Here is a 13,761-nt window from a genome sequence, read left to right as displayed (position 1 = left end):
GAGCTCAGCCCAGCTCTGGGAATCAAGGAGCCAGTGAGCAGGGCTCCCTCTGTGCTGGGAGGACGTTTCCCCCGCCTTTCTGGAAGAACCAGGCCAATGGACGAGCACGCGTGTGTGCGCGTGCTTGCCTTTGGCATTTGCACAATGATGGCCGGGAAGGCATCAGAAGCAAGAACCAACAAACTTTTATTTCTCCAGCTTCTGACCCCCGTCCCCTGCTTGTTCCATTCTGTCGCCTTTCCAGCCCATCCCTAGGCCAATGCCCTGTGATTTCGGTCCAGAGACCAAACAAGTAGGCAAGGTGTCCAGGCTGGTGTCCAGGACATGACAAAACTCTTTTTTTCTTAAAGGTATTTATTTATTTATTTATTTGAGAAAGAGCACACACAGAGGGAGAGAGACAAGCAGAGTCTCCACTGAGCAGGGAGCCCAATGTGGGGTTCGATCCCAGGATCCTGAGATCATGACCTGAGCCGATGGCACATGCTTAACCAACAGAGGACCCAGGCGCCCCCAGAACATGACAAAACTCTTAACTCTTGACCTGGGTACGGACAAATGCTGCAGGGTGGATGTCACTCACACACTCCGCCGCTGAAACGGATGAAACCTTCTATGGCAAGGAACCCCAGAGGACAGCTTCCTGAAGGACACCAAGCTCTGGATGTGTGAGTCATCCCAGGGAACAACCACCCCCACCCTCAGGAGGCTCCTTGCCCTGCTTTCTTCCCCCAACCCTCCCTGGCCCTGCACTCCTTAAAACGCCCAGGGCTCTGTCTTCACGCACACACACAAACACACACAGGGAAGGACCAACAAGCGGCCTCACCTCAAGCCCAGCATCCTGGAGGAGAAGCTGCCGACCCCACCAAAGCCTGGAAAAGGGCCTGGCGGACGCCGGGGCTCAGGCCCCCTCTTCCTCATCTCTCACAGCCCCTTCAGACAGGGCCAGGGAGGAAGCCGGCTGCCCGAGATTGAACCGGAGGAAATACCCCAGCATTTGCCACTTGCTGGTTTCGGCGTGGGCCCTGGGACCCCACAGGAACTCGTAGCGGGCAGGGTCGCTGCCGGGCACCTGCCGGTACTCCACGTACCCTTCCTGCACCCAGACATTGGTGAGGAGCTCCCTGGGCTCCCCATAGATGACGTGCTCCTGGCCGTCATACACCCCCATGACCCCCAGCTCTTCCCACACCTCCTCCTCGGGGACATGGTCGCCCCCCAGGAGGATCAGCCCCAGGAGCACCACTAGGAGGCTGGTCTTGGGCATGCCCTGCTCACCGCTCAGCATCCCATCCCAGGTGAGGCCCAGGACGGGGACCAGGATGTAGGAGTGGTCGCTGGGGTCCACTTCCTTCACATCCACGCCAAAGAGCAGCCGCATGCACTCGGAGGCTCGGCCCAAGATCACGGGGAAGGCGTCCTGGTGTTCCTCGCCGACGATCTCCAGCATCTCTGCCTGGCTGGTCGGCTGCTGGGTGCGATATTTGAGGAGCAGGAAGGCCACCAGGTGGACTGCCTTCATGTGGAGTGTAGTTTCCAGCAGGGGCTGGGCCACTCCCGGCTCCAGCCCGGGGCCGGGCTCCTCCTGGTTGGATGAGCTGGAGCTATCTTCAGACGGGCTCCAGGGAGTGGCTGCCCCGGCACTGGGGGAGGGGCAGGCACTCACCGAGCTCTGGGGAGGACTCTGGAACCCAGCAGCAGACCCCTCCTCCGAGGGGACCAGAAACAGGGCAGAGCAGGAGACAGATGGGGCGGTGGACTGGGAGGAGGAGGAGGTGGAGAAGGAGGAGGGGGCGCATGGGGCCTCCTCCTCCCCAGCCCCGGACAGCTGTGCCTCCAGCAGGCCCTGGGCCGGGCCTGGGTCTTCCTCCAGCTTCCAGAGCTCACTCCTCTGACCCAGGGGCATGGCGTTTGTGTCGGGCTGAACCTGAAGAAAGATGTGGGACGGCTCCTCAGGGCGCAGCCCGGGCAGCAGAGGCCTGAAGTCCCGGAGCTGACAGTGCGCTGCGTCGGGCTTGGGTGCTGAGGGCTCCCCTCTGGGCTGGGATGGGCGAGCCCCTGGCCCCATGCTCAGAGCACGTACCTCACCTTGACCACTGGCACTCACCTGCACCTCCCCTGCTCTGGGACCTTAGAGGCTCCTGCCTCAGACCTAGGCCTCAACGCTGAGTTCCTGAAGCCCCTGGAGGACAAGAGGAGGAGTCACTTCAGGGTGCAGACACAGAGCACGGCACACGGGGCCCAGTGGGGCAGGAGGGCTGGGGCGGACTCTGTGAGGTCCCCACCAGTCCAAGCTGGGCGCTCCCCTCCTTGGCCTCTCAGGGGACTGCTATTTCCCCTGGCAGGGCCTGGGCCCCCCTCCCGCAGCCTGAGGCCAAAGGGTCACAGCAAGACCACGCAGCCCTGAGACTCCACAGAAGGTAAGCGAGGGGGCCCACATGTGCCCACGCCTGCCAAAGGTCTAAGGGCTCGTCACGGAACCCCAGGGATGGCCAAGCTCGGGGTTCCATCGGTGCCGGGATGGGCGCACCTCTCCGTCTATACCCTGACCCCACGGAAGGCCTGGGAAAACTCCCTGTGTTGACCTGAGGCCACCCTCCTGGTGCCGAGGCCTCATCTCTGGGAGACACCAGAAGGAAAAGTCAGGAGAAAGAACTTGGCCCACCGATCGCCCGTCTCCCCATGGCTGACGGAAGCGGCAGGGTAGGCCTGGGCCCTGAGGATCCTGCTGTGGGAGGCATGCCCTCATTTCTCATCTCCCCCCAACAGTCAGGGCCAGACCCAGAGCCAGGGCACCTGCCTCCTCTGCTACCTGAGTCCAGACCCTCAGGCCCTGGCCCTCCCCATCCTGAGAGGAGGGATCTGGAGAGGAGGAGGGACTCAGCCTGACAGGCCCCACCCAGGGTTCCCAGGGCCGCCAGGTAGGGGCTGGACAGATTCCTGGGCCATCACCTCCTTGTCCCGAGGGGTGGGTTGGGAGTCACTCACTCCTCCCTCGGGTGCCCCCACGTTGACTCTTGGCAGGAGCAGGGACTCCTGTGTGTCTCACTTCCCTGAGAGCTCCGAGAGGAGGGTGAGGAGACAACAGTCCACGCCCTCCCCTGCACCCCTCCCAATTCACGAAGAGCTGAGATCGGGGTTGGCCCCTCTGTCCTGGGGCGGGGGTCCACTCTTTGTCCTCAAGGTGCTCATGTTTACTTTCAGCAGGACCTGGAACTATCCCTTCTTCTAACCACAGGATGCATCCTGCAGGCCAAGGCCACCATCTTTGTGAGACCCAGAGGAGAAAGTGGGGCGCTTACTTTTCTTGACACCTGGCCTGGCCTCGCAGGACTGACCACCGGGGCAGGACTTCATTTGGGTCCCCTATGTCTGGGTGGGTGTCTGCTCAGTGCTCCCTCAGGGTCTTGGGACTCCACCCTCTGCTGACCTGAGGCCACACTCCTCAGACCAAGGCTCACCTCCTTCAGACCCTGGGTGCAGACGTCAGGAAACACTTCAGCTGCTCCCCCCACCTTGGGGGACATGGAAGAAGGAGCCCAAGGGCAACAAAATCATTGTCTGTTTCAGGCTCTACGGTCTTCAGCTCTCAGCCTGCATCCCTCCTGGACTCCAACAAGACCTGGGGCCCTGCCCTCTGCTGTCCCGAGTCCTTTCCCCTCTGACCGCCCCGCACATCCCTGAGAGCCAAGGCCAAATTCGGAGGTGCGACTCAGGCGGACAGCTGCTCAAGGGCCTCCCATCGATGACTCTGTTCTGGGGTCCAGGGTCCCCTCAGTTCTCCCTGAGTGTTCTCACCTGGATTCCAGCAGGATCTGAGCCCTCCCTGCTGCTGACCTGAGGATCCGCCTCTTACCCCAACCCCCGGCCTCTCTGAGACCCGGATGTGGATGTCTCGACGCGCCACTCGTCCTCCTCCCGCTCAGGGGCCTCCCAGGACTGACTCTGTTCTGGGGTCCAGGGTCCCTCATGTCCTCCCGCCGGGTCCTCACATGCAGTCCCATCAGCTCCTGACCCCCCGTTTTTTAAACCAGGCCCCCAGCCTCTGTCAGAACTGGATGCGGACGTCCTGACACACTGCCTGTGGACTTGGCACCAACAGGCCTACCGGGGCTGACAGCAGGGGCAGGCTTCAGTGCGTTGTCCCTGTTCTGGAGTCCAGGTCCCTCCCTGAGTCCTCCCTCAGGGATCTCAACAGGAGCCGCAGCACATCTGCTGATCCTCTCTCTGCTGTCCCCAGGCCTGTTGCCTCAGACCAAAGCCTCACTGCCCTGAGAGCCACGGGCAAAGACTGTGGCCATCACATCACGCTACAAAGTCCAGGGATTCCCTGAGAGGGGTTCCTTCGGGTCCCTTAGCCCTATCCTCTGTTCCCCATCCGGACTCCCTGGATGGCCCGTGCCCTCATCCCTGCTCCTGAGGGCCACTCCTTACAACAAGCTCTCAGTGTCTCTGGGACCCAGAGCAGAAGGCAGGACGTGCCTCATGTCAGCGTTGTCCCACCCTGGGGCCTCCCAGGACTGATTCCCTACTGGGTCCAGGGTCCCTCGTTCCTCCCTCTGGTTCCCACCTTGACTCCTGACAGAACCTGGGCGCTCCTCCCCCCTCCCCCCGCCCCCCGCCCCCCCCCCCCCCCGCGCCTGCCAACTAGAGACCCTGCTCCTTACACCAGACCTCCTGGCTCTCTGAGACCCCGAACCTGAAGTCGGGACTCACTTCGCATGCCCACGCCCCCCAGAGATCTTCCTGGACAGACACTATGGCCCAACCTCTGTGAGATCTCCTCTGTCCTCCCTCAGAGTTCATACCTTGACTCGGGTTATCGCCTGGGCCCTCTTCTCTGCCCACCTGAGGGAGGCCCTGCTCCTTCTGCCAAGGCCCCCAGTGTCTCTGAGACCCGGATGCGGAAGTCCGGACTCACAACGTGCTCCCATCCCCCCGCAACGGACCTTCCCTGACTGACGCTGTGCTGGGGTCCGGGGACCCTCAGTCCTCCCTCCGCATCCTCAGCGTGAAGCCCAGCAGGACCTGGGCCCGGCCCTCTGCCCGCCTGAGGGAGGCCCTGCTCCTTCCGCCAAGGCCCCTAGTGTCTCGGGACACCTGGACGCACCAGTCCGGCCGCACTGGCCGCGTGTCCCCATCCCGCCCAGCGGCCGTCCCGGACTCACCCTGGAGCCCGACCTCGGTGAGGTCCCCTCTGTCCTGCGCTCGAGAGTCCCTCGGTCCTGGCCCCGATCGATCCCCACCCCGACCCCACCTGGAACCCCTGGGGCTCCCTGTGCCCCCGCCCCTTCCCGACCTGGCATCCTTCCCCTCTGACCAAGGTCCTAAGCTCCGTCAGAGCCCCGAGGCGCGTTTCACCGGACGGACGCCACCTGTGGCCACCCTCCCCGGGGGGCCCCCAGGGCCTGGCCGCGGCAGGGCCCGAGGGGCTGGACCTGAGCGCCGAAGAGTGGCCCCCACAGTCCTCCGTCTGCCCCCGGAACCCGCTCCAGGGAGGGCCCGGGCCCGTCCCTCTGGGGACCCGTGTCCTTGGTCCTGGGCCCCGGCGGGAGGGGCTCAGCGGGACGACGCTGTCCCCGCCCGGGGTGTCTCGGGGCTGCCGGCATGGGCCACCTGGCTCCTGGGGGTCCCCCCACTCTGTGCTCCCTCACGGGTGGGCCTACCTGCACGCCTGGCCTGGCCCGACCGAGATCCGGCCTCCCACACACGGCGGTCCCGGCGTCTCCCACGCCTCCGAGGCGGAAGTCGGCGCTCGTCACATCCGGACCCCATAGGAAGGGGTCCCCTCGGGCTGACAGCACGTCGGGCGGACATGGGTTCCGGGGTGGGCTACGTGGGGGCAGGAGAGGGGAGCGGGCAGGCCGGGGGTCCCCCGGTCCTCCCTGGGCTCCTCACCTGGACCCCGCCCGGCAAGGTTGGGGCCCCGCCCCCGGCACCCCGCTGAGCCCGTGCCCGTGCACCTCACACATAGGCTCGCAGCCTGCCCCCCGCCTTCCCTGACACGGAGGCAGAGACTGGAGTCTGGCAGTGTCGCCACCCAGCTTGCCGGTGACCAGCTGCACAGAGGCAATCACGGGGACCCTCTGGTCACCCCAGCCCCCCGCCCCCGGGCCGGGGGCATTTCCACTGCAGTGCTCGCCCCGGGGGCCGCACCCCCCTCACCCTGCCTCCGCTTCTTCTGCGGGTCTCCGCGCACCCCTCCCCACCTTCCTGCCAGGACTGCGGCTGCTAGACACGGTCCCCTATGGCTGGGACGTGTCCTGCTTCTCCTCGTGTCCTCACTGCTCACCCACAGGGCCTTCCAGAGAGCAGAGCTCAGCCCAGCTCTGGGAATCAAGGAGCCAGTGAGCAGGGCTCCCTCTGTGCTGGGAGGACGTTTCCCCCGCCTTTCTGGAAGAACCAGGCCAATGGACGAGCACGCGTGTGTGCGCGTGCTTGCCTTTGGCATTTGCACAATGATGGCCAGGAAGGCATCAGAAGCAAGAACCAACAAACTTTTATTTCTCCAGCTTCTGACCTCCGTCCCCTGCTTGTTCCATTCTGTCGCCTTTCCAGCCCATCCCTAGGCCAATGCCCTGTGATTTCGGTCCAGAGACCAAACAAGTAGGCAAGGTGTCCAGGCTGGTGACCAGGACATGACAAAACTCTTTTTTTCTTAAAGGTATTTATTTATTTATTTATTTGAGAAAGAGCACACACAGAGGGAGAGAGACAAGCAGAGTCTCCACTGAGCAGGGAGCCCAATGTGGGGTTCGATCCCAGGATCCTGAGATCATGACCTGAGCCGATGGCACATGCTTAACCAACAGAGGACCCGGGCGCCCCCAGAACATGACAAAACTCTTAACTCTTGAACTGGGTACGGACAAATGCTGCGGGGTGGATGTCACTCACACACTCCGCCGCTGAAACGGATGAAACCTTCTATGGCAAGGAACCCCAGAGGACAGCTTCCTGAAGGACACCAAGCTCTGGATGTGGGAGTCATCCCAGGGAACAACCACCCCCACCCCCAGGAGGTTACTTGCCCTCCTTTCTTCCCCCAACCCTCCCTGGCCCTGCACTCCTTAAAACGCCCAGGGCTCTGTCTTCACGCACACACACAAACACACACAGGGAAGGACCAACAAGCGGCCTCACCTCAAGCCCAGCATCCTGGAGGAGAAGCTGCCGACCCCACCAAAGCCTGGAAAGGGCCTGGCAGACGCGGGGGCTCAGGCCCCCTCTTCCTCATCTCTCACAGCCCCTTCAGACAGGGCCAGGGAGGAAGCCGGCTGCCCGAAATTGACCCGGAGCAAATACTCCAGCATTTGCCACTTGCTGATTTCGGCGTGGGCCCTGGGACCCCACAGGAACTCGTAGCGGGCAGGGTCGCTGCCGGGCACCTGCCGGTACTCCACGTACCCTTCCTGCACCCAGACGTTGGTGAGGAGCTCCCTGGGCTCCCCATAGATGACGTGCTCCTGGCCGTCATACACCCCCATGGCCCCCAGCGCTTCCCACACCTCCTCCTCCGGGGCATGGTCGCCGTCCAGGAGGATAAACCCCAGGAGCACCACCAGGAGGCCGGTTTTGGGCACTTCCTGCTCACTGCTCAGCATCCCATCACAGGTGAGGCCCAGGACGGGGACCAGGATGTAGGAGTGGTCGCCGGGGTCCACTTCCTTCACATCCACGCCAAAGAGCAGCCGCATGCACTCGGAGGCTCGGCCCAAGATCACGGGGAAGGCATCCTGGTCATCCTCGCCGACGATCTCCAGCATCTCTGCCTGGCTGGTCGGCTCCTTGGTGCGATACTTGAGGAGCAGGAACTCCACCAGGTCGACCACCTTCCCCTGGACTACGTTTTGGTGCCCCGGCTGGGCTTCTTCGGGCTCCTCCCCGGTGCTCGACCCCTCCTCATCGGAGCTGCTGGAGCCCTGGTTAGGCTGGCTCTGGGCAGTGGCTGCCGGGGCACTGGGGGAGGGGCAGGCACTCACCGAGCTCTGGGGAGGACTCTGGAACCCAGCAGCAGACCCCTCCTCCGAGGGGACCAGAAACAGGGCAGAGCAGGAGACAGATGGGGCGGTGGACTGGGAGGAGGCGGAGGTGGAGAAGGAGGAGGGGGCGCATGGGGCCTCCTCCTCCCCAGCCCCGGACAGCTGTGCCTCCAGCAGGCCCTGGGCCGGGCCGGGGTCTTCCTCCACCTTCCCGAGCTCACTCCTCTGACCCAGGGGCATGGCGTTTGTGTCGGGCTGAACCTGAAGAAAGATGTGGGACGGCTCCTCAGGGCGCAGCCCGGGCAGCAGAGGCCTGAAGTCCCGGAGCTGACAGTGCGCTGCGTCGGGCTTGGGTGCTGAGGGCTCCCCTCTGGGCTGGGATGGGCGAGCCCCTGGCCCCATGCTCAGAGCACGTACCTCACCTTGACCACTGGCACTCACCTGCACCTCCCCTGCTCTGGGACCTTAGAGGCTCCTGCCTCAGACCTAGGCCTCAACGCTGAGTTCCTGAAGCCCCTGGAGGACAAGAGGAGGAGTCACTTCAGGGTGCAGACACAGAGCACGGCACACGGGGCCCAGTGGGGCAGGAGGGCTGGGGCGGACTCTGTGAGGTCCCCACCAGTCCAAGCTGGGCGCTCCCCTCCTTGGCCTCTCAGGGGACTGCTATTTCCCCTGGCAGGGCCTGGGCCCCCCTCCCGCAGCCTGAGGCCAAAGGGTCACAGCAAGACCACGCAGCCCTGAGACTCCACAGAAGGTAAGCGAGGGGGCCCACATGTGCCCACGCCTGCCAAAGGTCTAAGGGCTCGTCACGGAACCCCAGGGATGGCCAAGCTCGGGGTTCCATCGGTGCCGGGATGGGCGCACCTCTCCGTCTATACCCTGACCCCACGGAAGGCCTGGGAAAACTCCCTGTGTTGACCTGAGGCCACCCTCCTGGTGCCGAGGCCTCATCTCTGGGAGACACCAGAAGGAAAAGTCAGGAGAAAGAACCTGGCCCACCGATCGCCCGTCTCCCCATGGCTGACGGAAGCGGCAGGGTAGGCCTGGGCCCAGAGGATCCTGCTGTGGGAGGCATGCCCTCATTTCTCATCTCCCCCCAACAGTCAGGGCCAGACCCAGAGCCAGGGCACCTGCCTCCTCTGCTACCTGAGTCCAGACCCTCAGGCCCTGGCCCTCCCCATCCTGAGAGGACGGATCTGGAGAGGAGGAGGGACTCAGCCTGACAGGCCCCGCCCAGCGTTCCCAGGGAGGCCAGGTAGGGGCTGGACAGATTCCTGGGCCATCACTTCCTTGTCCCGAGGGGTGGGTTGGGAGTCACTCACTCCTCCCTCGGGTGCCCCCACGTTGACTCTTGGCAGGAGCAGGGACTCCTGTGTGTCTCCAAGGTGGGCTTCCCCAGAGGACCTGACCCCGACCTCTCTCAGCATGGTCCTCACCTCCCTGAGAGCTCCGAGAGGAGGGTGAGGGGCCACCATGTCCTCGTCCACGGCCACGTCTACATCCCCCACCCTCAGCCCCCGGCAAGATCCCAAAGGGCTGGCAGTAGGGACCGGCCCCTCTGTCCTGGGGTGGGGGTGCCCTCAGACCCCCAGGACGCTAATCCTCTTTCTTCCTGCCAGGGCCTGCCCTTCTTTCAGGTCCCCAAAGTGAGACAGAAGCCATGTGCCCCTCAAACAAAGACCTCAGCTCCCTGAGGACTCCCACCTTCCGGCCCATGAGACAAGTGAGCACGCATGCCACTTGGGGCCACCGCTGACCGACCCTGCCTGGATCGGGCACGGCCAGATTCCGGTGCACTGGCTTCTTTGCTGAGATGGGGTGGAGGGGGTACGGCCAGTCCTCCCCCAGGGTCCTCACCCTGACTCCCAACCGGACCTGTGCCCCGCTCCCCCCGACCCCACCCTCCACCCTCACACACACACAGGCCCGCTACACCCCAGGCCCGCTCCTTCTCACCACAGGCCCTCAGTCTCTAACAGCCAGATGTGGACCTCAGGACAGGAGGCATGGGCTCCTCCTCCACAGGGGCCACCTCCCTGGCCTGAACTTAGTGCGGCCCAGTCAGTCCTCCCTCTAGTCCTCCCCTTCCAACCTGGCAGGCCCGGGGTCAGCCTGGGCAGCCCTGAAGCCTGCTCCTTCCACCCAGACCCCAGGCTCTGGGAGATGTGGCTGGGAAGTCAGGGCACGCCCTGTGTGATCATCCGGCCCCGGGGCCTCCCGGGACCGAATCTGTTCGCTGTCCCCAAAACCGCAGTCCTCCTTCTGGTCCTCGCATTTCCACCCAGCAACACGTGGGCCATTCCCCCCGACCCCCACGCTTGAGGCAGTGCTCCATCCAAATGGCCATGGGTTCTCGGATGCCCTGAGGCCAGAGTGGCCATGCACCGTGTGGGCTCACCCATCCCAGGAGACTCCGGTGGCTGAATCAGGGCCGCGGTCCTGTGGGCTCCCGGGGGACTCCCTTGGGGGTCCTCGCCTCGAGCCCTAGCAGGTCCTAGGCCCCTTCGTCGGCTGTCCCTAGGCCGTCCGCCAACACCAAGGCCCTCCCTGCCCTGAGCCCACCGGGATAAGTCTGTGGCCAACTCCTGCGGCCACGAAGCCTAGGGCTCCCCGGGGCTGAGAGCGGGGTCTGAGATGGGGCGTCCAGGTCTCCCGGGCCTTCTTCTGATCTCCACCACGACTCCCTGGCTGCCTCTGCCTTTGCCTGTCTCTACTGCCTACGGATCCGCTCCCGGGCACCGGGGCATCCGGCCTCTGCGAGACCCAGATGGGCAAGTGGGGGACACACAAACGCACGCACGAACACAAACGGGGTGTCCCCGTCCTCCACTCGGGCCTCTAGGGACTGCCTCTGGGCTGGGGTCCAGGGTCTCTCAGTCCTCCCTCGGCAACTTCAGCGTGAAGCCCGACAGGACCTGGGCCCGCCCCTCTGCCCCCCTGACGGAGGCCCTGCTCCTTCGACCCGTCAAGACCCCAGGTTCTCGGGAGACCCAGAGGCAGAAGTCCGGCCGCTCTGGGCTCGTGTCCCCATCCCGCCCAGGGGGGCCTCCCTAGACTGACATCATGGGTGGGCTTCTAGAGGGCTCCGCTCTGTCCTCCCTCAGGGTTTATCCCTGGCCTCCCCACGCCACGCCCCCGCCACTGGGTCGCCAGGGCCCTCCCCTCTGCCCACCTGAGCAGCTGCTCCTTTCATCAGGCCCTGGCCTCAGTCGCTCAGAGACCCGGATGCGGAAGTCCGGACTCACCACGTGCTCCAATCCTCCACCCTCCCCCCCCCCCCAATGGACCTTCCCTGACTGCCTCTGGGCTGGGGTCCAGGGTCTCTCAGTCCTCCCTCGGCAACTTCAGCGTGAAGCCCAGCAGGACCTGGGCCCGGCCCTCTGCCCGCCTGAGGGAGGCCCTGCTCCTTCGGCCAAAGACCCCAGAGTCTCTGAGGCCCGGATGCGGAAGTCCGGACTCACCACGTGCTCGATCCCCTCCCCCACGGACCTTCCCTGACTGACGCTGTGCTGGGGTCCGGGGACCCTCAGTCCTCCCTCCGCATCCTCAGCGTGAAGCCCAGCAGGACCTGGGCCCGGCCCTCTGCCCGCCTGAGGGAGGCCCTGCTCCTTCCGCCAAGGCCCCTAGTCTCTCGGGACACCCGGACGCACCAGTCCGGCCGCACTGGCCGCGTGTCCCCATCCCGCCCAGCGGCCGTCCCGGACTCACCCTGGGGCCCGACCTCGGTGAGGTCCCCTCTGTCCTGCGCTCGAGAGTCCCTCGGTCCTGGCCCCGATCGATCCCCACCCCGACCCCACCTGGACCCCCTGGGGCTCCCTGTGCCCCCGCCCCTTCCCGACCTGGCATCCTTCTCCTCTGACCAAGGTCCTAAGCTCCCTCAGAGCCCCGAGGCGCGTTTCACCAAACGGACGGACGCCACCTGTGGCCACCCTCCCCGGGGGGCCCCCAGGGCCTGGCCGCGGCAGGGCCCGAGGGGCTGGACCTGAGCGCCGAAGAGTGGCCCCCACAGTCCTCCGTCTGCCCCCGGAACCCGCTCCAGGGAGGGCCCGGGCCCGTCCCTCTGGGGACCCGTGTCCTTGGTCCTGGGCCCCGGCGGGAGGGACTCAGCGGGATGACGCTGTCCCCGCCCGGGGTCTCTCGGGGCTGCCGTCATGGGCCACCTGGCTCCTGGGGGTCCCCCACTCTGTGCTCCCTCACGGGTGGGCCTACCTGCACGCCTGGCCTGGCCCGACCGAGATCCGGCCTCCCACACACGGCGGTCCCGGCGTCTCCCACGCCTCCGAGGCGGAAGTCGGCGCTCGTCACATCCGGACCCCATAGGAAGGGGTCCCCTCGGGCTGACAGCACGTCGGGCGGACATGGGTTCCGGGGTGGGCTACGTGGGGGCAGGAGAGGGGAGCGGGCAGGCCGGGGGTCCCCCGGTCCTCCCTGGGCTCCTCACCTGGACCCCGCCCGGCAAGGTTGGGGCCCCGCCCCCGGCACCCCGCTGAGCCCGTGCCCGTGCACCTCACACATAGGCTCGCAGCCTGCCCCCCGCCTTCCCTGACACGGAGGCAGAGACTGGAGTCTGGCAGTGTCGCCACCCAGCTTGCCGGTGACCAGCTGCACAGAGGCAATCACGGGGACCCTCTGGTCACCCCAGCCCCCCGCCCCGGGGCCAGGCCCGGCTGGGGGCATTTCGACTGCAGTGCTCGCCCCGGGAGCCGCACCCCCCTCACCCTCCCTCCGGTTCATCTGCGGGTCTCAGGGCACCCCTCCCCACCTTCCTGCCAGGACTGTGGCTGCTAGACACGGTCCCCTATGGCTGGGACGTGTCCTGCTTCTCCTAGTGTCCTCACTGCTCACCCACAGGGCCTTCCAGAGAGCAGAGCTCAGCCCATATCTGGGAATCAAGGAGCCAGTGAGCAGGGCTCCCTCTGTGCTGGGAGGACGTTTCCCCCCCTTTCTGGAAGAACCAGGCCAATGCACGAGCTCGCGTGTGTGCGCGTGCTTGCCTTTGGCATTTGCACCATGATGGCCGGGAAGGCATCAGAAGCAAGAACCAACAAAGTTTTATTTCTCCAGCTTCTGACCCCTGTCCCCTGCTTGTTCCATTCTTTCGCCTTTCCAACCCATCCCTAGGCCAATGCCCTGTGATTTCGGTCCAGAGACCAAACAAGTAGGCAAGGTGTCCAGGCTGGTGTCCAGGACATGACAAAACTCTTTTTTTCTTAAAGGTATTTATTTATTTATTTATTTATTTATTTGAGAAAGACCACACACAGAGGGAGAGAGACAAGCAGAGTCTCCACTGAGCAGGGAGCCCAATGTGGGGTTCGATCCCAGGATCCTGAGATCATGACCTGAGCCGATGGCACATGCTTAACCAACAGAGGACCCGGGCGCCCCCAGAACATGACAAAACTCTTAACTCTTGACCTGGGTACGGACAAATGCTGCGGGGTGGATGTCACTCACACACTCCGCCGCTGAAACAGATGAAACCTTCTATGGCAAGGAAACCCAGAGGACAGCTTCCTCAAGAACACCAAGCTCTGGATGTGGGAGTCATCCCAGGGAACAACCACCCCCACACCCAGGAGGTTACTTGCCCTCCTTTCTTCCCCCAACCCTCCCTGGCCTTGCACCCTTTAGAACGCCCAGGGCTCAGTCTTCACGCACACACACAAACACACACAGGGAAGGACCAACAAGCAGCCTCACCTCAAGCCCAGCATCCTGGAGGAGAAGCTGCCGACCCCACCAAAGCCTGGAAAGGGCCTGGGGGCCCCAGGGC

General features: G+C 64.6%; 2 protein-coding genes across 2 annotated transcripts; both read right to left on the bottom strand.

Annotated features, from left to right (window-relative positions):
- Positions 1 to 904: 904 nt before the first annotated feature.
- LOC144380534 (melanoma-associated antigen 10-like) lies at positions 905 to 1,909 on the bottom strand. Its single transcript, XM_078064839.1, has 2 exons — positions 1,830 to 1,909; positions 905 to 1,646 (listed from the first exon to the last, which is right to left on the bottom strand). Exons 1-2 carry the CDS (start codon positions 1,907 to 1,909, stop codon positions 905 to 907), a joined length of 822 nt encoding a protein of 273 aa, XP_077920965.1.
- A 5,311-nt stretch (positions 1,910 to 7,220) lies between these two features.
- LOC118541347 (melanoma-associated antigen 10-like) lies at positions 7,221 to 8,225 on the bottom strand. The gene is made up of 2 exons (XM_078064838.1): positions 8,146 to 8,225; positions 7,221 to 7,962 (listed from the first exon to the last, which is right to left on the bottom strand). Exons 1-2 carry the CDS (start codon positions 8,223 to 8,225, stop codon positions 7,221 to 7,223), a joined length of 822 nt encoding a protein of 273 aa, XP_077920964.1.
- Between the last annotated feature and the right edge of the window lie 5,536 nt (positions 8,226 to 13,761).

The sequence above is a fragment of the Halichoerus grypus genome, chromosome X (assembly GCF_964656455.1).
Source record: "Halichoerus grypus chromosome X, mHalGry1.hap1.1, whole genome shotgun sequence".
Taxonomy (NCBI): Eukaryota; Metazoa; Chordata; class Mammalia; order Carnivora; family Phocidae; genus Halichoerus; species Halichoerus grypus.
Note: the sequence above shows the minus strand (reverse complement) of the source record. Positions and strands in the feature narration are given on the sequence as shown.

Excerpts from the sequence above, each read along its gene's own strand:
- LOC118541347 (XM_078064838.1), bottom strand. The coding sequence starts at position 8,225 with ATGCCCCTGGGTCAGAGGAGTGAGCTCGGGAAGGTGGAGGAAGACCCC. Across the intron at positions 7,963-8,145 it reads GGCCTGCTGGAGGCACAGCT|TGCCCCGGCAGCCACTGCCC; the intron begins GTCCGGGGCTGG and ends CCCCTCCCCCAG.
- LOC144380534 (XM_078064839.1), bottom strand. The coding sequence starts at position 1,909 with ATGCCCCTGGGTCAGAGGAGTGAGCTCTGGAAGCTGGAGGAAGACCCA. Across the intron at positions 1,647-1,829 it reads GGCCTGCTGGAGGCACAGCT|TGCCGGGGCAGCCACTCCCT; the intron begins GTCCGGGGCTGG and ends CCCCTCCCCCAG.